General features: G+C 38.8%; 1 protein-coding gene across 1 annotated transcript; it reads right to left on the bottom strand.

Moving 5' to 3' along the window:
* Nucleotides 1–363: 363 nt before the first annotated feature.
* TLR3 (toll like receptor 3) lies at nucleotides 364–27,366 on the bottom strand. Its single transcript, XM_058720002.1, has 6 exons — nucleotides 27,146–27,366; nucleotides 25,445–25,554; nucleotides 9,355–9,806; nucleotides 6,770–6,961; nucleotides 2,354–4,206; nucleotides 364–2,122 (listed from the first exon to the last, which is right to left on the bottom strand). Exons 3-6 carry the CDS (start codon nucleotides 9,793–9,795, stop codon nucleotides 1,894–1,896), a joined length of 2,715 nt encoding a protein of 904 aa, XP_058575985.1. The 5' UTR covers nucleotides 9,796–9,806; nucleotides 25,445–25,554; nucleotides 27,146–27,366; the 3' UTR covers nucleotides 364–1,893.

Below are 27,366 nucleotides of genomic sequence, written 5' to 3'. Positions count from 1 at the left end.
TTGGACCCCAGGGATAAGGACTCCTCCCGAGAACAATTATAAAGGACAGCGTGCCGAAGGTTCAGGATGTTTCTTCCTGTGTAGACCAAATACAAGTCAAGGCTGACACCGTTGATTAGCTTTACTTGTATTCAGTTCAAGGGTCATCCCTTGTGTTCTTCTTAAATATTAAGCAACTTTAGAAGATTACACTTGAACTCAATTTAAATTGTGGCCATTTGATCAACTATCTTATAAGCAAATAAGGGGATAAAAGCAAAATTACTTCCTGCCCTGCTTTTTGTAGACCAATGGAATATCCATTGCTTAGAAATATTGGACTAACATTGGGACTATCGAGACATAAATGACACACAAAGCACGTCAGGAAAAACTGTGGCTGTGGGTTTTATTTTGCCATCATAAAAGTTTAATTTAATCTGTCTTTTCTTTCTTTCTTTTATTTTTATTTTACAATGCCAAAATAAAACGAGATTATTTCACAGGTGGAAAGCACACCTTAGCAAAAACGCTATCGAAGGAGCGTCTCGTGTGCAAGGATGCTGTGTAACACGGAAGTGAAAATGAGCCCTCCACACATTCACACTGTTGAGAGACTGTAGACTCTTTCAGAACCGGCAGTACAGGGAGTATCACTTTTTCCAGGATTCTGTGGACTTAGCCCCGAGGATACAATACTATTTTAATCAAAGTTCCAAACCGTGACACCTCAAATTCTCCCTAAATTTACCAAACCAGTGCTTCTAATATAGAAATTAACCCAGCTTTATGATTTCAACACTCTCTTTATTTGAATACCAGAACTATAAAGGTTTTAAAACGCTATTCATGTCTATTTTCAATAATTAGATTCTTTCCATTGTAAAAGCAAAAATAAAATTTTAAATAATAGTCTTTCTAGAGAAGGACTAATGTATACATAGCATGCTATTTTATGACATGATAATACGTTTCACGTGAATGTATTATACCATGGTCATCATCGCTAATTATATAGGATTATTAAAGATTTTGTTCAACACCATAATTTCCAAGATCAGGAGTCAAAGAGTCCCAGTAGGACCAAATGAGCCGACCAGGACCATCTCCTGAGTCTGTGGCCAAGAGAAAACAATATTTTACAACCACAAAGCTAATCTACTAATTAACCTTCAGGAAGCAAGCCTTTCTATAATACTTTTTTTGTTTCCTGTAATACTTTTAAGTAAGAGAATTGTTTCTTCTAACACCTACAGCAGAAACCCAAGTATCAGGGAAAATAAGGATTTATTAAAATATGTATTTTAAGTAAGTAATGAAAATGAATTACAAACGTTTTCTGACCATGAGTCTGTAGGTTCAAATGGAATTTAACACCTAACAAAATCAACACTGAAGTGGGCACCACTAACATGAAAGCTTTCTAACTGAAAAAAAAAAAAAATCCTGTGATGAAGCTTTTAAAAATTAGGATATATATTTTACTCTTTTACAGTCGAAATAGCATTGTGCCCACTAAAACAATGATCTCTTATTCTCCTATGAGTGCATCCAAAAAAACTCCAAATGTAATTATCAGAAACCTTCCCATAATTCTAACTTTTCTTTAAATGAGGAATATTTTAAAACTTTCTTAAGTTGTAGACCTCAGTAACCAATTATATCTTCATGAGTAGAATCCTAGCTACGTGCTGCTTATATGCTACGTATACTGCTTGTATGTTTATTCTGGGGCCAATGAACTCAACTGGCAATAAAAGGTCTGAAATAGGGAGATACAAAACATAGACTTGTGGTATAACGCTAAGTCTGAATAAACAGATATATATTATTTTCAAATAAAACCTAAATTTACTATGAAACTCTTTAAGTGGGGGAAAGTTACGCCTTTGTTAACTTAGTCTTTAAATAAATTTAATGTATTGAATTTCTGGATCCAAGGGCTACTTGCAATTTATGATGAAAGGCATTTACCCGTTCTTTCTGAGCTGGCCAGTTCAAGATGCAGTGAGATTTAAACATCCCTCGTCGCAAACAGAGTGCATGGTTCAGTTTATAATCTGGAATATCCTCAAGAAAGATCAATATAATGGAATCCAGATTTTGTTCCACAGCTTGCTGAACTGCCTGGTGCACCTTGAATCTAGTAAAAAAAAATAATAATTATTAAAATAAGTTATATATATCAGCATACGGTTTAGAACAGCCAAAAGCTCTAACATCCCCCCTACACTTGTTTTTATCTGTCACTAATAATTAAGTTATTTTTTTATTTTTAAAATTCTTTGAGTTGTCAATCATAATGTAAGTTAATATTTGAAAGCTCAAGTGAAAAAAACAAGTACACGCTTAAAATTTCACAATGTTCACCTACCTTTTACATAACGGATCTTTTAATAGATGCTGCGTTATAACAAAAATAGTTTTTCTGCTCCTTTTGATGCTATTAACAATTGATTCAAGTTCAAGGACACCTGCCTCAAAGTCCCTTTCTTCGAGACAAAATCTGAGAGTTTGATCTTTTTCTTCCATCGGAGAGAAGTTCTCCCAGACCCAATCCCTATCTTTATAGGCATGAATGATATATGCTGCATATTCAAACTGCTCTGGCTGTCTGTCTATTTCTTTGAAACCAAGAACTCGATGCACTGAAACATTCCAATAAAAAGATATCCTCCAGCCTTCAAAATGGATGAGCAATACGGTAAAGATAAAAATCAAAAGGATACTGGTATTTATGATGAAAAAGAGTTCAAAGGGGGCACTGTCTTTGCAGGCTGATATATCAAAAAGCATCACCGGGAAACCATGATATTGAGGTGGAGTATTACAGAGGTAATGGCTTGACAGGTCAGAGATGTTGGTATGGGTACTATTAATCCAATTAACAAACCAGGCAATACTTTCACAGGTACAATCAAATGGGTTAAAGCTCATATCTAAATTACTCAGGTTCCTGAAGGCTGGCCCAAAAACATCCTTCTCAACTGACGTTATGAGATTCTTCTGAAGGTTCAGTGACTTTAGAGATGCCTGGTCATCAAAGACAGAGAGCGGAAATATGTTTAAATTATTCAATCCTAAATCAATGCTCTTTAATTCAGATAAGCCCTTAAATACCTCTGCTGGGATCTCATCAAAGCCATTAGACTCTAAGTTAAGAATGTGGAGGTGAGAAAGACCCTTTAGAAAATAAACAGGACCACTCGGGTTTGCACGTTTCCATAGCCGTGCTAAGTTGTTGTGCTGCAATTCCAGAATTTCTAGTTTCTCAAGACCCTCCAACAGTTTATCGTTTATGTTGGCTATATTGTTGTTGCTTAGATCCAGAATGACCAAGTGGCGAAGAGACTGAAAAGGTGAAGGAGAACTGTCCACATTTCTCAGGGCCACTCTGCGGAGCATCAGGCGTTGGAGGCTTGGAACCAGGGCAAAAGACCCAGGAGTCAGTTGTAGGTATTTGTTGTAGGAAAGGTAGATTTCAATGATATTTCCTAGACCTCTCCATTCTTGGCCTGTGAGCTCTTGCCCAATTTCATTAAGGCCAAGGTCGAGTACCTGAAGGTGGCCCAGACAAGAAAAAGCGTCACTCTCTATTTTTGAGATTTTGTTTTTGGTTAGGTTGAGCGTGACCAAAGGAGACTGAGCAAGTGACAAAAATGTTTCATTTGTTAAAGTTCGCAAGCTTGTGAAGGAGTCGGATAGACTTAAGTGTTTCAGCTTTATCAGTCCCGTGAACGTATTGCTTTTTATGCCTGGGAAGTTGTTGTCTCCCATGTTAAGATACTCCAAACGTTTTAGCCACTGAAAGGAAAAATCATCGATCTTGGGACGCGAAGCAAGGGCAGTGCTTTGTTTGGTGAAAGATCGTCTCAAATCCAAGTATCTCACACTGAGAAGCCCATAAAAGGAGTGAGAAAATAGGTGTTCTATATTATTATACCCCAGGAAGAAATATTCTAGATGTGGAAGCCAAACGAAGGAACCATTATCAATCACATTTAAGTTGTTGTGGGAAAGATCGAGCACGGTGAGATTTGTGTGCTTGAGCCCAACGAAAGTCATATTGCTCGTTCTGTACAGCTGGGTGTTGCTCAGGGATAGATTCTGAATGCTTGTGTTCGACAGTTCTAAACAAAGCTGCTCTGTGAGGTTGGGGTTCAGTTGAGCATTGTTCAGAGAGAGGCCAAATAATTTTCCAATTGCATGAAAACACCCTGGAGAGAACTAAAGGTGGGGGGAGAAAAAAGAGGTTAATAACCAAAACACGGTGGGGTCCGCATGACTCTAGAGAAGCTTAAGCACTATTCTTTACTCCGCCCCTTTCCCCTTCATCATCTTCTCTGGGTTTACTCTCCATCCCTCTACTGCACAGCTCCTTACTCTGTGCCTGCGACACCCACCTCCTGGGGCAGTCCCCCACCTTTCCTGGCCGCTGCTTACCTTCTGCCCAGCATTCAATGGCCTCCTTTTCAGGGGGCCCTCCCTGACCTCCCAGTCTAGGTGAGGTCCCTAGTATTTTTACTTGATCACACTGAGTATGACTGTAATTAATAAACTCTTTGTAAAGTCACCACTGGGGCAGATGCTGTTTCTGTCTCGCTGACCACTGTTCTCAGTGAACACGTGGGGAATGAACGGGTGGATTTTATTATGCAACAGTGACGCGCACTTTCCCTTCTGTAGCTCTGAGTTCCAGCCTTCCTCTTTGTCTGTCCAGCCCGGGTTTTCTCCTGATGTTATTGCATGACAGTGCCTCCAGCTCCCTTCCGCTCTGCCCCCACTCCCTCACCAGAAGCCTTGTCTGCTGTGGGATTCTGCCCCAGAACAAGAGGACAGAAGGCAAGGAGAGAAGGAATCCCGAGAGGGTTGGAGCCAGGCCTGGGTGGTTAAACACCAGGAGAACAAAGAGGCTCTGATTCCTACTGTGTCATTTGTGAGCTGTTAGGGCTAATGGACGATAAGGCAAATTTGGTTGTAAGTAAAGTAAATTGGACTACAGAGCAGGAAATTGTTCAGTTCATTAGGGTGAACTTCCAGGATAACATTATGTTGCAGTAATCAAAATTGAGTTTTTGAATAATTCTCAATGACACGGAGAATGCTCATGATGTGAGATGACTTTTTAATGGGAGGATACACCGTTGCCTATGGGAGGCAATACAGCACAGCTGTTAAGAGCATGGGCTCCGATCTAACACTGCCAGAGACCCAGTTCTGTCACCAAACTGTCACATGTGAGACCTTGGACAAGTTCCTCAACCCTGCTTCATCTCAATTTACCCTTGGGTAAAATGATGATACGAATCAATTGGTGACGGGACGCCTGCATGGCTCAGTCGGTCAAGTGTCCGACTCCTGATTTTGGCTCAGGTCATGATCTTGTGATTCGTGAGATTGAGCCCCACATCCAGCTCTTTGCTGATAGTGTGGAGCTTACTTGGGATTCTTTCTCTCTCTCCCCTGCTCTCTCTCTCGAATAAATAAATAAACTTTCAAAAAAGAATAAGTTGGTTACAGGACTATGTAAATATATGTATTTAATAAATATATATTTATATGTAAATAAATATACAGATATTATAAATAAATTATAATAAATAATAAATTTAAATTTATGAATATATACGATAAATTATAAATATATACGCATATATATACTATATATGCATATATATATATATATGTATATATGTATGTATATCATAGTGTCCAACATACAGTGTCTTTTGAATTTGTGCTCTGAATTTCAGTGGCTGTTGCTTTTTCTTATTATCACTTGGAGAAAAGCTAGAGATAAAAATACCCAACATTGGTTGTCTCTGGACTATGGGTTTTTGGATGATTTTTATCTCCCCTGTCATTACTTGCATATTTTGTAAGATTTCTACAATAAATGTTCTAAACAAACAAAAAAAATGCTGTTCAATAATTAGCATGAATATTACATAAAATGTTTGCTTGTTTATATTTTATCATCTCAGGACAAATACACAGTCTATTTTTATGTCTGTAAGTTGATACATCTTTTGAAAATCTGACTTAGTTTACGATTTCCAATATTCTTATTCTCAGCCTGTAAAGGAATAAAATACAAACATACCTGTACATGAAAGTAGTTACTGAAATGAATACCATGCATCTAAAGAGAAGGTTAATTAGGTACATTCCATTATATGAAGTATATTCCATTATCAGAAGATTTTCATAATAATCTAATGCTAGTTATCATTTATGGAGCACTTACGTGAGATACGGTGCTAAATTCTTTACCATACAGCCTATGAAGTAGTGTTATTATTATACTAACTTTACACCTGGGGAACTGAAGCGCAAAGAACTTGAATAATTTGCCTGATTACACAAGTATTAGGAGAGAAAGCCCAGAAGGGGAGCCAGCTCGCCCAACTCTACAGCCTGTGCTCTTCACTATCACGCTGTTTTAATTCTTTCAGAGATTTTGCGCCATAGATAGTATTCCCACTTTACAAGTGAGGAAGCTAAGACCCAGAAAGGTTATGTAGGCTCCCCAAGGTTCCTATAACTGGAACACGGATTTTAACCCACTTCTGTTAGGTAGCGGAGCTCCAGCCCCCAATTGCTACCAGTGTTTCTTTTTGCGAGGAGGACATCAATGGCCCCAAGCAGTAAGTGTGAAGGACTTTTGGAAGGCATGGCAAACATTATTACCCCTTTCTCTAGGGATCTTTAGATTCTTACCCCTGTGACACAGTTAGGGATTGCCCACACTTAAAGGTAGAACACGAAATCATTTTACCCGACTTCTTACCTCTTTAATTGGATTTGATGACAATTCTAATTTCTTCAAAGAAGAATTGCCAAGGAAATCCAGTCCTTCACGTCTCAGGATGTTAATTTTATTATTTGATAACAGGAGCTCTTGGAGATTTTCCAGTTGGAGCTGACTTCCTAATTTGGTAGATGACAAACCATTATGAGATAGATCTAATTTGATTAAATTCTGAGAGAGAAAAAAGATGCATACAAGTTAGAGCCTTGCCACCAAAAATAGTTCCTTTAAATGTACCTGAATCTTAGAAATTACAGCAAAAATGTCACCTCTCTATTATTCTATAGACAATTGACAGTAGAGGTAATGAAAAATTTTCGTGGTGATCAAAAATAACATTGTTACAAGGGTTTGTTTCTCACTGCAAGAATTATTTAAAAATTTTTTTTTAATGTTTATTTATTTTCGAGAGACAGAGACAGAGTATGAGCGAGGAGGGGCAGAGATAGAGAGGAAGACACAGAATCCGAAGCGGGCTCGAGGCTCTGAGCTGTCAACACAGAGCCTGACCTGGGGCCCAAACCCACGAACCATGAGATTGTGACGTGAGCCAAAGTCGGACACCCAACTGACTGAGCCACTCAGGCGCCCAAGAATCATTTTTTAAAAAGAATGATTTTATTTCTCTTACCAAAATAAAGGGATTTAAGCATATTTATTCATGATATAAGGAAGATTCATAATAAACATTTATTTACTTTATTATTTATAATAAGCATTTCCTTATGATGTAAGGAATATTCGTGTGGCTTATTAAACATATGTCATGCATCAGCCTTGAAATGAAACAAAAATATGCTAAGTGAAATAAGTCATACAGAGAAAGACAGATACCATATGTTTTCACTCTTATGTGGATCCTGAGAAACTTACCAGAAGACCATGGGGGAGGGGGAAAAAAATGTTAGGGAGCGAGCCAAAACATAAGAGACTCTTAAAAACCGAGAACAAACTGAGGGTTGATGGGTCGTGGGAGGGAGGGGAGGGTGGGTGATGGGTATTGAGGAGGGCACCTGTTGGGATGAGCACTGGGTGTTGTATGGAAACCAATTTGACAATAAATTTCATATTTAAAAAATAATTTAAAAATGTAAATAAGTAGGGCGCCTGGGTGGCGCAGTCGGTTAAGCGTCCGACTTCAGCCAGGTCACGATCTCGCGGTCCGTGAGTTCGAGCCCCGCGTCGGGCTCTGGGCTGATGGCCCAGAGCCTGGAGCCTGCTTCCGATTCTGTGTCTCCCTCTCTCTCTGCTCCTCCCCCGTTCATGCTCTGTCTCTCTCTCTCTGTCTCAAAAATAAATAAACGTTAAAAAAAAAAAAAAATTTAAAAAAAAAATGTAAATAAGTAAATAAACATTAAAATAAAAAAAGAAATGAAACCAAAAAAAATGAAGAAATATTTTCTTTAAAAGTCCATGAAATCCTAAAAAAGATTTTTACTTTGAGAAAGATTGATAGGTATGTTAACTTTGCATCATGGCGAGTATAGAATATTCATTTTTGTTTTGTTAGTGCTGTGGGACATTTTAACCACCTTGTGCTATTTTTAACAGGTAAATTTCCACTCAGGTAAAAGGTAAGGAAAAGCTGATACATATTAGGGTAAAATCTTAGATGATGTGTATTCAAGAGAGTAAGACTTTTATTTATGTTTTCAACATGAAAGAACATTTTGCCAAAGATTATTCTAACCAGATTTTGAGGCCTTTGTGTCCAAAGCCATTTCGTCCACTGCAGAATCTAAAGAGGCATAAGAGAATTTCAAATCACTAGCAAGCAAGTCACTTTACAAATGTTTCTAAGCATACTTGTTTGTTTGTACATTATTCTTGGCATATGAGGTCAAGGAATGCCAAATTTTGTATAGGTCCATATGATGAAGAAAACAAAGAGTTTTAAAAAATGGCTTTGGTTCAAGAAAAGTACCTAATAAGTGTCTCAGATTTAGAGACACTCACATACATTTTCACAGATTTAAAATTCAAGGAAAGTACTCAGGGGGAAAAAAGGATAGCCATTAGTAAAGCAATAATATGAAGAGATTTCTAAATCAAGAGTAGGTAATTTTTAGTTGGACAATTTGCTTTATCATGTGTCAATTTGTTAACTTTATTTAAGTCTGAATTTGGATGTGTGTTGTTGTTGTTGTTGTTGTTGTTGTTTTCATTACTTCAGGTACTATCAGCAGCATTGAGAGTTTATTTGCTGTGTTCCTAATGATATATTCTTATTCTTCTCGGGTTATGACAGACCAGATTCTTCTCTGATCTCTACCTCTTGTATCTGAGTTGTATTTTTAATGGGAGGGAGCAAGAGGGGCAGAGTTCTTTAAACTTAAGACTGAAAGTGAAGTAAGATGCTATTTTCTCTTTTGAAAAGATTTCCAATCTTAAATGGCCATATTTGTACATAAAGCTGCCCCTCTTCCCGTTTGGGTAGATCAGAGTTTTCATTCTTGACCTTGATACTTAGATACGAAATCTCAAGATTCATGAGTGACTTGAAAACTTAACACGAGGCAACATATTTTTAATTTCTTATATGGAGGTGGACATTTCCATCCTACCTTCAGGTTTTGAAAGGGATCGTTTTCAATTTTCTGGATTGAATTGGACCTTAGATGGAGTTCCATCAAATTCACGCAGAAGATAAAAGTTCGCTCTGAAAGGCGAGATAGTTCATTGTGTTCGAGGTTCAAAATTTCCAACAAGGGGAGTTTTTGGCACAATTCTGGCTCCAGTTTTGAGATGGAGTTAAATCCTCCATCCAAGGTAGTAAGTTGGCTGTATCTTGTAAAGTTGTCAGGTGGTAATCTTCTGAGCTGATTATGGGTGAGATTCAACACCGTTATGTTTGCTGGGAGGTCATCGGGCACTTGTGTCAACTTCAGATGACTGCAGTCAGCTGCTTCATGCCTAACAACACATTTGTTGGTAGAGGATGTACACAGTATCCAAAAGGGCAACAGCCCCAAAAAGGAATAGATATAAGGCGAACTCTGGCTCATGATTCCCTCCTCTAAAAGAAACATAACAAAGTAGCGGACAACATTAATGACACAGGTTTTCATAGGCATTGGTATATTCCTTGTAAGACAGATAACCAAATGTGACTACGTGTGATCTTTTTATTCGCAACTGGTATGATACACAAGTATGTCTTATACAAGTTGTACCTCCAATAGAAATAATTCAAGTAGCACAGAAAAGTAAAAAATGGAACACACAAACTCGCTCCTCACTCTTCACCTCCGCCCCACCTTCAGTGTTTCAAGGTAACCTCCTGACAGTTTCTATTTCTAATGTTCACGGTCACCTCCACAAACTCAAATAACACGTTTGCGCTTATGCTTCTGTTTCGTCAATACAGTGAGTAGTCTCTTCCCACCGTAAAGATACGAAACTTACACTATTCGATCAGTCTCCTCACAATTCTTCTTTAGTCACTTTTAATTTATTTAATCCATTGTTCTATTTATAAGTTTTATGACTATAGCTAAAACTCTGTCTTATTGATCAGACAACTTGAGATGTCCTCTCTTGATCCTCGGGATGTGATATAGGAAATGTGCACCCCTGAATGTTCTACCCATTTCTTCCATATTTACGTTTCCTAAAACTGCCAACTACAGCCCTGGCTTGACACTGTGAAGATATAAAATGCTAGCATTTGTATCCTAAAACTATGGCGAGTCCAACATACTTGGTCCACATAAATTCAGAAAATCTAAAGCCAATAAATATCATTTGCAATTTTATGATTATAGAAATAAGCATTCACTGCAGAATCAAGACAACATAGAGAAACATAGTGATAAGGAGAAAAAAAACCTGGAATTACACCGCCGAGTTGTGTTCCTGTTTTCTGCTTGGTAGCCTCCGGCAAGTTAACTCATTTTTTTAGGACTTCATTCCCTCATCTTGTAAGTCTGGATAATTGAAGTCGCTCTTCCATAGGTTGTTACAACGATGAAATGAGATAAGCCTTACAGTAGTTGGCACACACCAGCGTTTGTTATTACTATTATTATTAATCAGTAAAATAATCCACGATTCATAAGTAGATAATTGCAACTATTCTCTACTTTGTAAACGTTTTACTTCATAAGGAAAATCTATACAAGACAGAAGCCAATTATATCATGAGACAATCACAGCTAACTATTAACAAGAAGAGGGGGCCAAGCGTGCAAAATCATTGAAATTCAAGGAAATTCATGGTGGCTAGAAGGATGTGAGAAGCTCCTTATTAACCTAGGATGGAGAGCCACAGTACAGACTCTAGGGCTGTTCTCACAGGCTGGGAATCAACTAGTATCTTCCCTGAACAACTACAACTGATCTTCATTTGAGGAGGCTCAATTCCTCTAAACCTGTTCTGGTTTTCAATTTCATTTTATTTATTTCTTTATTTTTAAATGTTTATTTATTTATTTGAAGGCAGAGAGAGAGAGAGAGAGAGAGAGAGAGAGAGAGAGAGAGAGAGAGAGAGAGAGAGAATACATGCAGGTGCAGGAAGGGCAGACAGAGAGGGAGAGAGAGAAAATCCCAAGCAGGTTCTGTACTGTCAGCATGGAACCTGATGCGGGGCTCAATTTCACAAACCGTGAGATCGTGAACCGAGCCAAAATCAAGAGTTGGACACTTCACCTGCTGAACCACCCAGGGGCCCCTTCAATTTCATGTTCAGAATAGAAAGAAAGTTCCACGTTATGAGGCATCCATGGATCACTTTACCCTACCAGTTGGTCTAAAGAATCAAAGTTAACAAATTTAAGCATTTGCTAACATACCATTCACAAACTAGAAAGGCCTTTAAAAGTTTGAATGGGGTTTTAGGGGAGAAGATGGTGGAATGGTAGGAGGCCCCTATGCTTGCCGCATTCCTTGAACATACCTGGATAAACATCAAATCATTCTCAACACCCAAGAAATCGATACAAGGGTGAGAGAATAAGTTGCACAACTAGAGAGAGAGACAAGAGGCGACATCGTGGTAGGTAGGAAGGTGATATGTGCTTTGGGGAAGAAAAGGATCATAGGTGCTATGGAAGGGAGGGAGCCCTGATCACAAACAGAGAGGAGGGAGAGAGAGAGTGAGAGCGCACAGGGGATCACACAAGAAAAACACTTTCCCAAAACCATTGACTGAGAAAACGAGTGGGGCTGATCGCTGTGAGTTTTTACAACCAGCAGAGCTCAAAGCCTGGACTTTTAGGAGTCAGTGCCATGGCAGGTGTGGAGCCTAGTGGGTGCAATGATGCTCTGTGGTAGGCAGAGAGCTGGGAGTGGACAGCACTATCTGAGGATCCCTTGGGACACACTGGGAGAGATATTTACCCCTTCTTGGGGTGCATTTGGGAGAGGCGGCATTGCCTCTTAGGGGACAAAAGAGCCAGTGGGCACCATTGTGCTGCCCTGTTCCTTAGCAAAGGAACAGAGACAGTTCACCTGAGGGCAGCTGACCTGGATGCCAGCTTTTTGCAGCACTTTACTCTTAAACTCTAAGCTCCTGGGTGTTGGTACAGCTGCCCTTCTGGGACAAACCAGCACCAGCCCCCATGTGAAGGTGGAACTCTCCCCCAGAGCACCAGCATGAGTCTGCATTACACTGGGTCCCTAAAGTTTGGAGTTTTGAAACTCAGCCGGCCTGCCTGAGGTAAAACCCACTGGTTGGGTGGGCACACAGGCCAGACACAGACAGAGTGAAGGCAGGGACCTGAGGTATGCTTGGGACACACAGAGGGAGATTGTTAGCTCTTCTGTGAGGGCTTCATGGACAGCAGCAGACACAAACTCCCCTTCTCAGGGACAAGGGGGAAGGTTGGCACCAATTTTTCCCCTGTCCATCAGCACACATTGACTTCAGGGAGCAGAACAGTGCTGACCGTGGAGGCCTGAGCCACTTACACCAAGTCCCAACCCCTGTGTTCTTCAGGTACATCTTTACCTGGGCAAATGTGACTAAGAACCAGAGCAGCAGGCCCCTACCCCAGAAGGCCAGCACAAACCCTCGCATGTACTAAGTCTACTGACCACAGAGTGCAGCAAAGCTTCAGCTCCAGTGGAAATACGATCAGACCTCTTTTAACAGGCAGACAAGAGCACACCTAGTTAAAACAAGCCACACTCTGGCTAAGGTCCACACACTTCCCACTGCAGGCGAGGAGAAACTCTGCAGAGGGCTGACCTGAGGGTAAGAGCAGTCAAAACAGAGCATCAGAGTGCACACAGCAAACCCCAGAAACACTTCCTGAAGTTCTAGGTCTTGAGCACTATATGACCTCTTCTTAATAAAGCCATTACTCTCAGGAACATGAAACATATCCAGCTTTCCTAACACAGAAGAAGACAGAGACCTAGAAAAAAAATGCCAAGATGGAGGAATTCATCCCAAAAGAAAGAACAAGAAAAGGTCACAGCCAGGGATCTAATTAAAAGAGATACAAGCAATATGCGGGATCCAGAATTTAAAACAACAATAAAAAGGATACTAGCTGGCCTTGAGAAAAGCATAACGGACACCAGGAAGTCTCTTACTGCAGAGATAAAGAATCTAAAAAACTGGTCAGGCCAAAATAAAAACTGCTATAACCAAGAGGTGAAACTGACTAGATGTAATGACCACAATAATGGAAGAAGCAGAGGAATGAATAGTGATATAGAAGACAAAATTATGGAATATAATAAAGCTGAAAAGAAGAGGGAAATAAAAATATTGCATCACAAATGTAAACTTAGGGAACTCAGCAATTCCATAAAACATAATAGCATTCATATCATAGGAGTCCCAGAAGAAGAGAGGGAAAAGGGGATAGAAAGTTTATTTGAGCAAATTATAGATGAAAACTTCCTTAATCTGTGGAAGGAAACAGACATCCAAACCTAGGAGACACAGAAAACTCCCATCAAAATCAACAAAACCAGGCCAACACAAGGACAGATCATAGTAAAATTTGCAAAATACATAGATAAGGAAAAAAATACTAAAAGCAGCCCAGGAAAAGATGTCCCTAACTTACAAGGGAAGACAAATAAGGTTAGCAGCAGACTTATCCACAGAAACCTGGCAGGCCAGAAGGGAGTGGCAGGATATATTCAATGTGCTGACTGGGAAAACACGCAGCCATGAAACTTTACCCAGCAATGCTGTCATTCAGAATGGGAGGGGAGATAAAGAGCTTCACAGACAAACACAAACTAAAGAAGTTCATGACCACGAAACTAACCCTGCAAGAAATATTACTGGGAACTCTTTGAGTGGGAAAAGAACACCAAAAGCAACAAAGGCTAGAAAATCTCCAGAAACAATGACTTAACAGGTAATACAATGGCACTAAATTCATCTCTATCAATAATCACTCTGAATGTAAATGGACTAAATGCTCCAATCAAAATACATAGGGTATCAGAATGGATTAAAAAACAAAAACAAGACCCATCTACATGCTACCTACAAGGGACTCATTTTAGACCTAAAGACACAGGATGAAAGTAAGGGGATGGAAAACCATCTATCATGCTAATGAATGTCAAAAGAAAGCTGAAGTAGCCATACTCGTATCAGACAAACTAGATTTTTAAATAAAAGACTGTAACAAGAGAGGAAGAAAGGCATTATATCATAATAAAGGGGACTATCCGAAAAACAGATAATCCAGTGAAGAAATGGGCAGAAAACATGAATAGACACTTCTCTAAAGAAGACATCCGGATGGCCAACAGGCACATGAAAAGATGCTCAACGTCACTCCTCATCAGGGAAATACTAATCAAAACCACACTCAGATATCACCTCAAGGCCAGTCAGAGTGGCCAAAATGAACAAATCAGGAGACTATAGATGCTGGCGAGGATGTGGAGAAACGGGAATCCTCTTGCACTGTTGGTGGGAATGCAAACTCATGCACCCTTTCTGGAAGAAAGTGTGGAGGTTCCTCAAAAAATTAAAAATAGATCTACCCTATGACCCAGCAATAGCACTGCTAGGAATTTACCCAAGGGATACAGGAGTGCTGATACATAGGGGCACATGTACCCCAATGTTTATAGCAGCACTTTCAACAAGAGCCAAATTATGGAAAGTGCCTAAATGTCCATCAACTGACAAATGGATAAAGAAGATGTGATTTATATATCCAATGGAATACTACTTGGCAATGAGAAAGAATGAAATCTGGCATTTGCAGCAACATGGATGGACCTGGAGACTATTATGCTAAGTGAAATAAGTCAGGCAGAGAAAGACAGATACTGTATGTTTTCACTCATGTGTGGATCCTGAGAAACTTAACAGAAGACCACGGGGCAGAGAAAGTGGGGGGGTGGGGGGAGTTACAGAGAGGGAAGGAGGCAAACCATAAGAGCCTCTTAAATACTGAGAACAAACTGAGGGTTGATGGGGGATGCGGGTGAGGGAAAGTGGGTGATGGGCATTGAGGAGCGCACCTGTTGGGATGAGCACTGGGTGTTGTATGGAAACCAATGTGACAATAAATTATATATATATAAATAAATAAATAAAAACAGGCATCTCGTCACCGGCCTGAAAAAAAAAATAAATAAATAAAGGGATTATCTAACAAGAAGATCTAACGGTTGTAAATATTTATGCTCCCAAACTGGAAGAAACAAAATATTAAATCAATTAATAGCAAACATAAAGAAACCCATTGATGATAATATAATAATAGTAGGGGACTTTAACACCCCACTTACATTAATAGATCATCTAAAAAAAAAAAACAAGAAGGAAACAATGGCTTTGAATGACGCATTGGACCACATGGATTTAACAGATAAATTCAGAGCATTTCATCCTAAAGCAGCAGAATACATCTTCTTTATAAGTGCACATGGGACGTTCTCCAGAATAGATCATATCCTGGGTCACAAATAAGACCTCAACAAATACAAAATGACTGAAGTTATACCATGCATATTTTCTGACCATACACTACAAAACTTGAAGTGAACCACAGGAAAAAATTTGGAAAGACCACAAATACTTGGATGTTAAAGAACATTCTATTAAAGAATGAATGAGAGGGCCACCCAGGTGGCTCAGTTGGTTAAGTGTCTGACTTCAACTCAGGTCATGATCTCACAGTTTGTGAGTTCAAGCTTCGCCTTGGGCTCTTCTGACAGCTCAGAGCCTGGAGCTTGCTTCGGATTCCGTATCTCCCTCTCTCTCTTCCCCTCCCTACTCACACTCTCTGTCTCAAAAATAAACAAACATTTAAAAAAATTTTTAAAAAAAGAATGAACAGTTAACCAGGAAACTAAAGAATAAATTTTTTTAAAAAACATGGAAACAGGGGCGCCTGGGTGGCGCAGTCGGTTGAGCGTCCGACTTCAGCCAGGTCACGATCTCGCAGTCCGTGAGTTCGAGCCCCGCATCAGGCTCTGGGCTGATGGCTCGGAGCCTGGAGCCTGTTTCCGATTCTGTGTCTCCCTCTCTCTCTGCCCCTCCCCCGTTCATGCTATGTCTCTCTCTGTCCCAAAAATAAATTAAAAAAACGTTGAAAAAAAAAACATGGAAACAAACGAAAATGAAAACACAATGGTCCAAAACCTTTGGGATGCAGCAAAAATTGTCCTAACAGGGAAGTATATGCAATATAGGACTACCTCAAAAGGCCAGAAAGCTCTCAAACACACAACCTAACCTTATACATGAATAAGCTAGAAAAAGAACAACAAACAAAGCCTAAAGCTAGTGAAGAAGGGAAACAATAAAGATTAGAGCAGAAATAAATGATACAGAAACTAAAAAACAATACAACAGATCAATGAAAACTGGAGCCTGGTTCTGTGAACGAATTAATAAAACTGATAAACCCATCCCTAGCCAAACTTATCAAAAAGAAAAGAGAAAGCATTCAGATAAGTAAAATCATGAATGGGTGAGGGGAGATCAGAACTAACACCCAAAGAAATACGAACAATCATAACAGGATATTATGTAAAGCTGAATGCCAACAAATTAGGCAATCTGGAAGAAAAGGATACATTCCTAGAAACATATAAACTACCACAGCTGAAACAGGAAGAAATGGAAAATTTGAAAAGACTGATAACTAGCAAAGAATTTGTATCAGTAGTAAAAAATCTCCTAACAAAAGTCCAGGGCCAGATGGCCTCTCAGGGGAATTACACCAAACATTTAAAGAAGAGTTAATACCTATTCTTCTCAAACTGTTCTAAAAAATAGAAATGGAAGGAAAACTTCCAAACTCATTCTACAAGGCCAGCATTACCTTGATTCCAAAACCAGACAAAGACCCCAGTAAAAAGGAGAATTACAGGCCATACCCCTGATGAACATGGACGCAAAAATTCTCAACAAAACACTAGCAAATCGAATCCAACAGTATATTAAAAGAATCATTCATCACGATCAAGTGAGATTTATTCCTGGGCTGCAAAAGTGGCTCAATATTTGCAAATCAATCAAAGTTCTACACCACATTAATAAAAGAAACAATAAAAACCATATGGTCATTTCAATAGATACAGAAAAAGCATTACACAAAGTATAGTGTCCATTCTTGGTAACGACCTTCAACAAAGCAGGGATAGAGTAATCATACCGCAACATCACACAGTCCATATATGAGAATCCCACAGCTAATATAATCCTCAGTGGGGAAAAACAGAACTTTTCCTCTATAGTCAGGAATAAGACAGGGATATCCACTCTCACCACCGTTATCGAACATAGTACTGGAAGTCCTAGCCTCAGCAATCAGACAACAAAAAGAAAGACAAGGCATCCAAATTGGCAAGGAAGAGGTCGAACTTTCACTATTTGCAGACAACATGGTTCTCTATGTAGAAAACCAGAAAGATTCCATCAAAAAAATTGCTTGAACTGATACACAAATTCAGTTAAGTTGTAGGTTACAAAATCAATGTACAGAAATCTGTTGCATTTCTATACACCAATAATGAAGCAGCAGAAAGAGAAATGAAGGAATAAATCCCATTTACAATTGCACCCAAAATAACAAGATACCTAGGAATAAACCTAACCAAAGAGGTAAAAGATCTGTATTCTGTGAACTATAAAAAACTGATGAAAGAAATCGAAGGTTACCCAAAGAAATGGTAAACATTCCATGCTCATGGATTAGAAGAACAAATATTGTTAAAATCTCTCTACTTCCCAAGGCAAACTATACATTTAATCCCTATCAAAATACCACCCACATTTTTCACAGAGCTGGAATAAAAAATCCTAAAATTTGTATGGAACCACAAAAGATACTGAATAGACAAAACAATCTTGAAAAAGAAAAGCAAAGCTGGAGGCATCACAATTCCAGACTTCAAGCTATATCACAAAGCTGTAGTCATCAAGATAGTATTGGTACTACCACAAAAACAGACACATTGGTCAATGGAACAGAACAGAAAACCCAGAAATGGGCCCACAGCTATATGGCCAATTAATCTTCAACAAAGTGGGAAAGAATATCCAATGGGAAAAAGACAGTTCTCTTCAATAAACAGTGTTGGGAAAACTGGACAGAAACAGGCAGAGGAATGAAACTGGACCACTTTCGTATATCATACACAAAAATAAATTCAAAATGGATGAAATAGGAAATCAACAAAATCCTAAAGGAGAACACAGGCATCAACCTATCTGACACTGGCTGTGGCAATTTCCTACTAGACACATCTTCTGAGGCAAGGGAAAGAAAAGCAAGCATGAATTATTGGGACTTCGCCAAGATAAAAATCTTCAAAGTAAAGGAAACCATCAACAAAATGAAAAGGCAACATTCAGAATGGGAGAAGATATTTAGAAATTACATATCTTATAGAGGGTTAGTATCCAAAATCTATAAAGAACTTATAAAACTCAACATAAAAAAAAACAAATCATCTAGTTAAGAAATGGGCAGAAAACATGAACAGACACTTTTCCAAAGAAGACATCCAGATGGCTAACAGACATATGGAAAGATGTTCAACATCACTCATCCATAGGGAAATGCAAATCAAAACCAGGATGAGATACCACCTCACACCTGTCAGAATGGCTAAAATTAACACAGGGAACAACAGGTGTTGGTGAGGATGTGGAGAAAGGGGAACCCACTTACATTGTTGGTAGGAATGCAAACTGGTGCAGCCACTTTGGAAAACAGTATGGAGGTTCCTCAAAAAGTAAAAAATAGAACTATCTATGACCCAGCAATTGCACTACTAGGTTATTTACCCAAAGAATACAAAAATACTGATTTGAAGGGGCACATACACCTCGATGTTTATAGCAGCATTATCAACAAAACCGAAGTATGGAAGGTGTCCATCAACTGATGAATGGATAAAGAAGAAGTGATATATTTGTGTGTGTGTGTATATGTATATATATACACACACACACACATACATACATACAGATACATACACACACAATGGAATATTACTCAGCCATCAAAAAGAACAAGATCTTGCAATTTGCAATGACATGGATGGAGCTAAATTGTATCATGCTAAGTGAAATAAGTCAGTCAGAGAAAGACAAATACCATATGACTTCACTCATATATGGAATTTAAGAAATAAAAAGATGAACATAGGGGAAAGAAAAAAAAGAGAGAGGGGAGCAAACCATAAGAGTGACTCTTAACTGTAGAGAATAAACTGAGGGTTGCTGGAGGGGAGGTGGGTGGGGAGGTGGGCTAAATCAGTGGGTATTAAGGACAGCACTTGTGATGAGCACTGGGTGTGATATGTAAGGGAGGAATCACTAAATTCTACTACTGAAACTAATTATACTATCTATTAACTAACCAGAATTTAAATAAAAACTTGAAACAAAAAAAAAATAACTTAAAAGTTTTAATAAAAATATTTTATATGCTGTATCAAAATTACTTAGGAAACACTGCATAAAATATTTTGATTTTTTTATGTAAAACTTTGTAAGTCTTATAAATGAAATGTAATCATGTTTGATATTTTAAATGGGTGATTTGAGAATACTTTAGTAACAATCACAGCAGCAGACATAGAGGTGAAAGGCAGTAAGATTTTCATTTACAGAATCTTTGCCTAAATAGAGTTTTTAAGGAACTAAAATTGCTGATGAATAAAACATGGATGCAGTTGAGCACAATGAGGTGAGTGCAGAAGAATCTTTGAGGCAACATGAAATCTTCTACCGTCTACTAAATCGGTTCTTCAGAATTATGCCTCGTAGAGTTGCTGTTTATTCGGACTGTTACTTTCTTGAAGTTTATAATTTCCACCATTTTATTCTCGTTGAAAGAAGAACTATATGTGATTTCATCTCTATAATACTAAGATCATTTAGCTTCTTAATCATACTCTTGGTTAAATGGCCAGTTTGGAGGCATATGTCGAACACCTGCTCTTTGGTTATCACTGTAGAATCATTCCACCATGTTCCTGGGTTAATGCCACTATCTTACGGATTTCAGTATCTTCTTTCTTGAAATATTCTTGTTCTGACTAGAGTCTCTCCTTGAGTGGCTCTTTCCCCTCTTTCCCCAGAATATTTATCAGGGGCTATCATGCAAGTTCTTGAACATCTGTTTTTGTTCTTTTGTCATATGATTTTGACAGGTAGGCTATTTGAGGTTCAAAATACTTTTAATGAAGAATCATGAAGGCATTACCCCACTGTCCTCTAATATGCATTGTTCCTAAAAAGAAATCATACCCATATGGTTTTCTTTCCTTTCTATGAAAGGCACTTTTATCTTTCTCCTCTTTTTCTTTTTGGAATTATCTTTTCTTTCTTCTTGGTAATGTAAAATTTCACAGGTATATTTCATGCTAAATCCTGCCTCTAAAGTGTACCTGTACACTCTAAGGCATTTTCAATCTGAAGACTCATGTCTATGTTTTCAGATTTCTTTTTTCTATTATTACTTGGGTCATTGCCACTTCTCCTTTCCTTGTGTTCTCTCCTTTGGAACCACTTTTAGGGAGACATGGGTCCTTGTATGTGATCATCTTTGTATTTAAATTTATATTCCACCTTTTTATCTCTTTAGTCTACACTTCCAGATAGAAGCTCAGCTTTTTGCATCAGGATTTGTATTATATATACTTTTTTAACTTTAGCAATTATATTTTAAATGCATACAGAAGAGTACACAAATCGTGAATGTACAGCTTGTTAAATTTTCACACGTCAGTGCATTCACCACTCCGATCGCCACTCTGCTCAGGAAACACAGCACTATGAGCCCCTCAGAAATCTCCCTCATGCTCCCGCCCAGTCACCACCTCCTCCTTCCCAAAGACAAGCACTTCACGATTTCATACACAAAAAAGATTCCGTTGACCTGCTTTTGTATTGCATGTTAGTGGAATTGTGCATTATGTATCATTTTATGTCTTTTCTTTTTTTTTTTTTTTACTCCATAGGAGATCTGCATCTTGTCCTATAGCAGCATTTGCTAACTTCCATTCATAAAGAACATGGCTGTCTCACAGTTAAGTTCTTCCAGCATTTCTAATGAAAAATCCTAAACAAGAGCACAATTCACAGAATTTTAGTGACCACTCTTGTATTACCATATATCTACCCATCTACCCATCATCAGTTCACTTCAACATCAGTACCTCTCCCTCTAAAGAGTATGCATTGCTGCCTTCAACTCAGGATTTGTTAATAGTTTTTCTTCTGATATAAAATTTGCATACGATGAAGTGCACAAATCTTTAGTGCACATTCTCTGATTTCTGACACACGTATACGCCTGTGCAACCCAAACCCTAAAGAGTCTCCCCTCCCTTTCCCAACTGATGGCAATCCTCACCTCCCAGAGTCCATCACAGCTCTGACTGTTTTCTACGGTGATGTTGTATGATTTATAGCCTCCTATCAATGGGATCATAGTCAGTCTTTACTTAAACAACGCTTCTTTTACTCAAATGGTATTTTTGAAGTTCATCCATGTTGCACGTGGTGGGAGTTTTGTTTTGTAAATTTTTGTTTTAACCGAATGAGATTCCACTGTATGAATATATCATATTTTATCCATGTCCATATTATTAGGCACATGGATTGTGTGCAGTTTTCACTATAGTAGAATGAAGTTACTAGGAACATCTCTGGACATGTTTTTACGGACATATATACTTGATTTACTTGAGGTAATTACCTATGATTGGAATTATTGGGTATTTAAAAGAAACTGCCAGATCTTTTAGCAAAGTTTGTACCATTTTACACTCCCACCAACACCTTTACCAACAATTGGTACCGTGCTCTTATTTTTCAGTCATTCTGGTGAGTGTGCAGTAATTTCTCATTATGGTTTTAATTTGCATCTCCTGACTGACTGATGTTTAACAATTTTTTAGGTGCTTATTGTCCATTTGTATATCTTCCCTCGTATACTCAAAGATTTCACTCATTTTTTAAATTAGGTTGTTTCTTATTCATTGCTGCATTATAGGACCTTTTTATATACATAGATATCAACCCATTGTCAGATTTATATTTTGTGAATGTTTTCTCCCATTTTGTGGGTCACCTGCTCATTTTCTTAGTGAATGATATCTTGATAGTTATGATAAAGCCTCATTTATCAGTTTTTTAATGACTGCCTTCTGAGTCCTGTCTGAGAAAATTTGCCTCCTCCCAAGTCATTATTATTTTTTTTAAAGATGAATGGTTTCAGGTGTCAGGTAAGGGTCTCTGATCGCTCTTTAATAAACTTTTGCGTCTGATGGGAAGGAAGACTCTAGGTTCATTTTTTTTCAGTTGCACATCCAGTTTGTCAGACTTTTTTTTTTTTTCTTTTTTTTTTTTTTTAAATACTTCCCTTTTCCCACTGGCTTGCTTCGGCACCTTTCTTAAAAACCAAATAAGTGTGGGCGGGTTTAAGCGTGGTCTATATCTGGGCTCTCTACTCTCTGACGCTGAATATTTGTTGATTCTTAGGCCAACACCACATTGTTTCGATTATTGTAAGGTTTTATTGTAAACCTTGAAGTCAGAAGTGTAAATCCTCCCGTTTGATATTCTTTTCCTAGATTGCTTTTTCCATGCCGTGGTTGATGGGAATTATCTGAAATCATTTTACTTATTTTTTAATTAATTATTCCACCTGACTAGAATGTAAAGCTGTAATAGCAGAGGACATGGTTGTTTTTACTCTGTACTGCTTTGCCGTGTCTAGAAAAATGACAGGAACATAGCAAATACTGAATAAATAGATGTTGAACGGATAGCTTTCCCTGGGCAGTTAATCAGCCACGAAAACCTCCTTTATCTCCATAAACAGCCACAACTTTATTTCGGTAGGATACGTATCTAATGTGGTATTCTCTGGTGTGGTCATTTACCCAGTTTCATTTTCAGATATTTAAAAAAAAAAACAAATACATCTTCAACGTATGGAGACGGATCAACAAAAAAAGCTATTTAAATAATTTAGGTTTTCCATGGGATCTAAAAGTCATGTCACAAGAAGAATTCCAGACAAGTTTTAGAGAATAAAATCATTTTAGATGATTAACTGCAGGAAAACAGAACTAACGTATTTATAATTGTTCTGAAAGGCTTTTAAAAATAGTGGTTTTATTTTTATTTTAATCTAGTCCTCAGAAACAGAAAAAAATCAGCTTCTATTAATTATGTCGTGGCCTTTATAATACTGGCACTTTCTAATACACTATTGTTACAGCTGCACACAATTTTTATATTTATAGGCTACGAGGAATATTGCAGCCCAGGCCAGCCCCTTACCAAATTGCTCTGGTACATGAAGAATGTGGGGTTGGGAATGATACATTCTGGAAATCAGGGACTAACTCCCCATACCCCACATCTCTGGGGTTCTCCCAAACCTCCTTCCCTGTACCATAAGCACTTCTACCTATATTTACCAACACACACACATATACAGTCCAGGCAGTATACTCTCTCTTTGTCTGGGTGACATTTATCTCTTCTGGAAGGGCTGTAGATAGACATCAGAATTACTGAAAAGGACTAATCCCTTACGAAGAAGATCCCCGAAGGACTGAAAGACATTCCCAGATCTGAAAATACATTTGTCACATGGAAAAAGGCTCACCAAATGATAGGCAAGAAGAGTGAAAAAGGAAAATCCACAGAAAGAATCTTAGACAACTTCAGAAACAAGACAAATGATCTTAAAACCTTCAAAGGAGGGGTGCCTGGGTGGCTCAGTCAGTTAGGCGTCCAACTTCAGCTCAGGTCATGGTCTCCCGGTCTGTGGGTTTGAGCCTCAGGTCAGGTTCTGTGCTGACAGCTCGGAGCCTGGAGCCTGCTTCAGATTCTGTGTCTCCCCCTCTCTCTGCCCCTCCCCTGCTCACGCTCTCTCTTTCTCTGTCTCTCAATAATAAATAAACATTAAGAAAAAATTAAAAAAAAAAAAAACCTTCAAAGGAGAACATATGATCAATTACTTTCAAAAGAAAAAGATCCTGAGTGATAGAAAACTTTTCATTAGCAACATCAGCCACCAGAAAACAATAGTGATAAGCTTTCAAAATAATCAAGGGAAATACCTTTGAACTGACAATTTCACTTCCAGCCAAACAACTCAAGATAAGGGGGAAAGCTATTTTGAGATATGCAACGATTCTATAAGTTTATGCCTGTGCAACCTATATTGAAAAAGTTACTCTGGAGTTTGCTTCAGTAAAACAAACCGAAATACGGTTAGAGGATGAGACCCCAGTGAAAACCAAATTGCTACTGAGTGAGACGTAACAGAAGCCAAGAAAGCTAAAAAGAGGAAAAACAGGCACTCAGCGGGCCTAGCAATTTTACAAAGGTCTTTCAGGATGCACAGAATTCTATGCCTCCTTCCAAGTGAGAGGCAATATTGCATCATGATTAAGGTGCGGAATCGGCAGCCGGGCTACTTAGAGCTAACCGCTGTTTAGTTTGGCTTTTACGGCTTGGTTTGTAAACCTCACAGTATTTGTTTTTCCTGAATGTGTATAGAGATACACCTAAATGCAGACACACGCACCAACTCCCAATCTACTGTGAAATTAGGAGGCAACTTCCTGAAACCAGGACTGCCCCAGGAGGACTGGAATTTCATCTGACTCACCTGCATTTCCTAGTGTCAATTTCTGACCTTCCTATCCACGGAAACGCCTTTCTACTTTCTCACCTTCTGCCACTTTCCTTTACGAGGTCAAAGAAAGCCACTTTCGTATTGCTAAGGAACACCTGAAGTGTTTTCTCCTTTGCAAGCGTATTACCATAAAGTGCCAGCTCCTGTCTCTTCTCCAGCCAACAAGACTCAGAAAAGGAGAAAGCTCGTTCAAGATCACAGGGCTCTGTAACTTTAACACAAAGATCAGATTTTTTTAAAAGATGGTTGCAAAATGAGTTCCATAGCTTTTCTAATGTGCTTTTCCACATTTTACAGAACTCCGCAAAGGAAAGGAAATTAACTACTGCATAAAATGTTTTATAATGTTATTTATAAATTCTTGCTATTACATGTATTCGGAGTTAGGACACACTTCTCCCACACCTCTATCATCCCTTTTCTCCCATTCTCCTTCTTGATTCTGGCCGGATCAAAGAAAGACCAAAGAATGCTAAAACCAATGGACATTCCAGATCTGCCCAACATGAGAGATTCTACCCCAGTAAGAATTTTAAAGAAATACCTTCATGTACTCTGATAACAGCTGACTGTTCCTTTTTTTCATTAGCCCAAATCCAGTCGTTTTCACCAGGGAAGCATGGTACATTTCCTGCTGCAATCCTGAAAGTGAAACTAAAAAAAAAAAAAAAAAAAAAAAAAAAAAAAGGCAAGCTTCTTATACTTCGTGGATTCTAAGAAGGCCAGGAGGAAAAAAGCACATTATCAGCAAGAGAAATTTTAAACGGCTTCTTAAAAATGTCTTGCTTTTCTTCTTCAGGTATGGTTCCTTAGGTTTCACTAAATGAGTCACAGATTTAGCAACGGAGAAGTTGAAAAAGCAGCACCTCCCTACTCGGTGTGGGCAGGGCTAGTACTCTAGAGGTTAACAGATCCCTGAGAGTGAATTCCTCTCTTTTTTTCCCCCCCCAAAACCTGATGCAAAACTGTCGTCAGAATCTAGTAGAGTGTGGTCAGAGTGACAGAAAAAAACCACAATCCCTAATCAAAGCTAAGTAATTTCACTTCTCTTATCTTCTTAGCAAGCCTGGAAGATAAGTAATGCAGAAATTAACATCGTGGTCAAAGAAGACACCTAGTTTATAGCAGAAGTGCCGGCTGTGGTAAAGCCGAAGGCCAGTCCTAACACATGCTGCTGCAGTTTCTAGAGTGAGAGCCTATTAGGGAGCACACAGATGTGCTCAGAGAAGTCCAGATTCACCAGTTAGCTCTCAGTCAACTTCACTGACTCCCGGTTGTTGGAGGAATGTGCTTGTCAGAAAAAGGATGCATTTTTCACTATTGATGTAATATGATACAATATCATTAGCTATGCTTTTATATAATAAAACACTTAGAAGGAACTGTGGAGATCACCTAATTCAATCCCCTTTGTTGGAGACATCAGGCAACCTAGCCAGGTGAGGGATATACCATGAGTTACCATAATGCTTCTTTATTCAAACAAACATGGCAATAAACACGCCTGGAACAGCTGAAATAGGTCGCTAGCTCGACTTGATGGCAGAATTGAGAGCAAGAAATGGGTTTGCATTGTGATGCAAAATGCCCTCCCTTGGGCCTCAATCTTAGTGGGAGCACCTTGTATTCACTGGGCTCATGGTCACGCTTTTCTCATTTTTCACCTGTCCTATCTATAATACCATAAAAAAATTGTCTTGGGTAAATGATAGTCCCCCATGTCTACCCATTGGGATATGTAGTAAAACATGACTAAGCGTACTCAAGAGGTTTCTTCTCTGTGAGCTCCTTGAAGCAGAACAGGGTATGTTCTTGGTATTATAACTCTCCAGTCACTCTTCTATGGTAGACTGGTACTTTGGCTTCCAATGAACCAGGCTCCTCTTCTGTATTCAGACCTTTGCATTGTCTTTTCCCACAAAGACTCTGGGCTAGGCCACATGACTAGTATTGGCCAATAGGATATTTACATTTTTTTTTCTTTTTAATGTTTATTTTTTGAGAGAGAGACAGAGTGAGAGCGGGGGAGGAGCAGATAGAGAAGGAAACACAGAATCTGAAGCAGGCTCCAGGCTCTGAGCTGTCAGCAGAGAGCCTGACGCGGGACTCGAACTCACAAACTGTGAGATCATGACCTGAGCTGAAGTTGGATGCTTAACTGACTGAGCCATGATGTGCCCCAATAGGATATTATTAAGCATAAAGTGAGCCAAGACTTGATAAGCATTTGCACATTGGCACTTACCCTCTTCCTTTCAGAACTCAGCGGCTGTGTGGTTAGAAGCCCAACCAAGCCTTCTGCAAAGGCAACATGGAGGAGAACTGGGAATCTGGCCAACGACTCCACTGAGCACCCAGAAGACAGCCAGCAAATTGTTGTCCTTATGAGTCACTCCATATTGGGAGTGGATCTTTCAATCCCAGTTGAGTCGCATGGACGAGATGCCACATGGAGCAGAGATGAAT

This window comes from Neofelis nebulosa, chromosome 3, assembly GCF_028018385.1.
Source record: "Neofelis nebulosa isolate mNeoNeb1 chromosome 3, mNeoNeb1.pri, whole genome shotgun sequence".
NCBI lineage: Eukaryota > Metazoa > Chordata > Mammalia > Carnivora > Felidae > Neofelis > Neofelis nebulosa.
The sequence above is the reverse complement of the archived record's forward strand: the minus strand, read 5'-3'. Positions and strand labels throughout refer to the sequence as shown.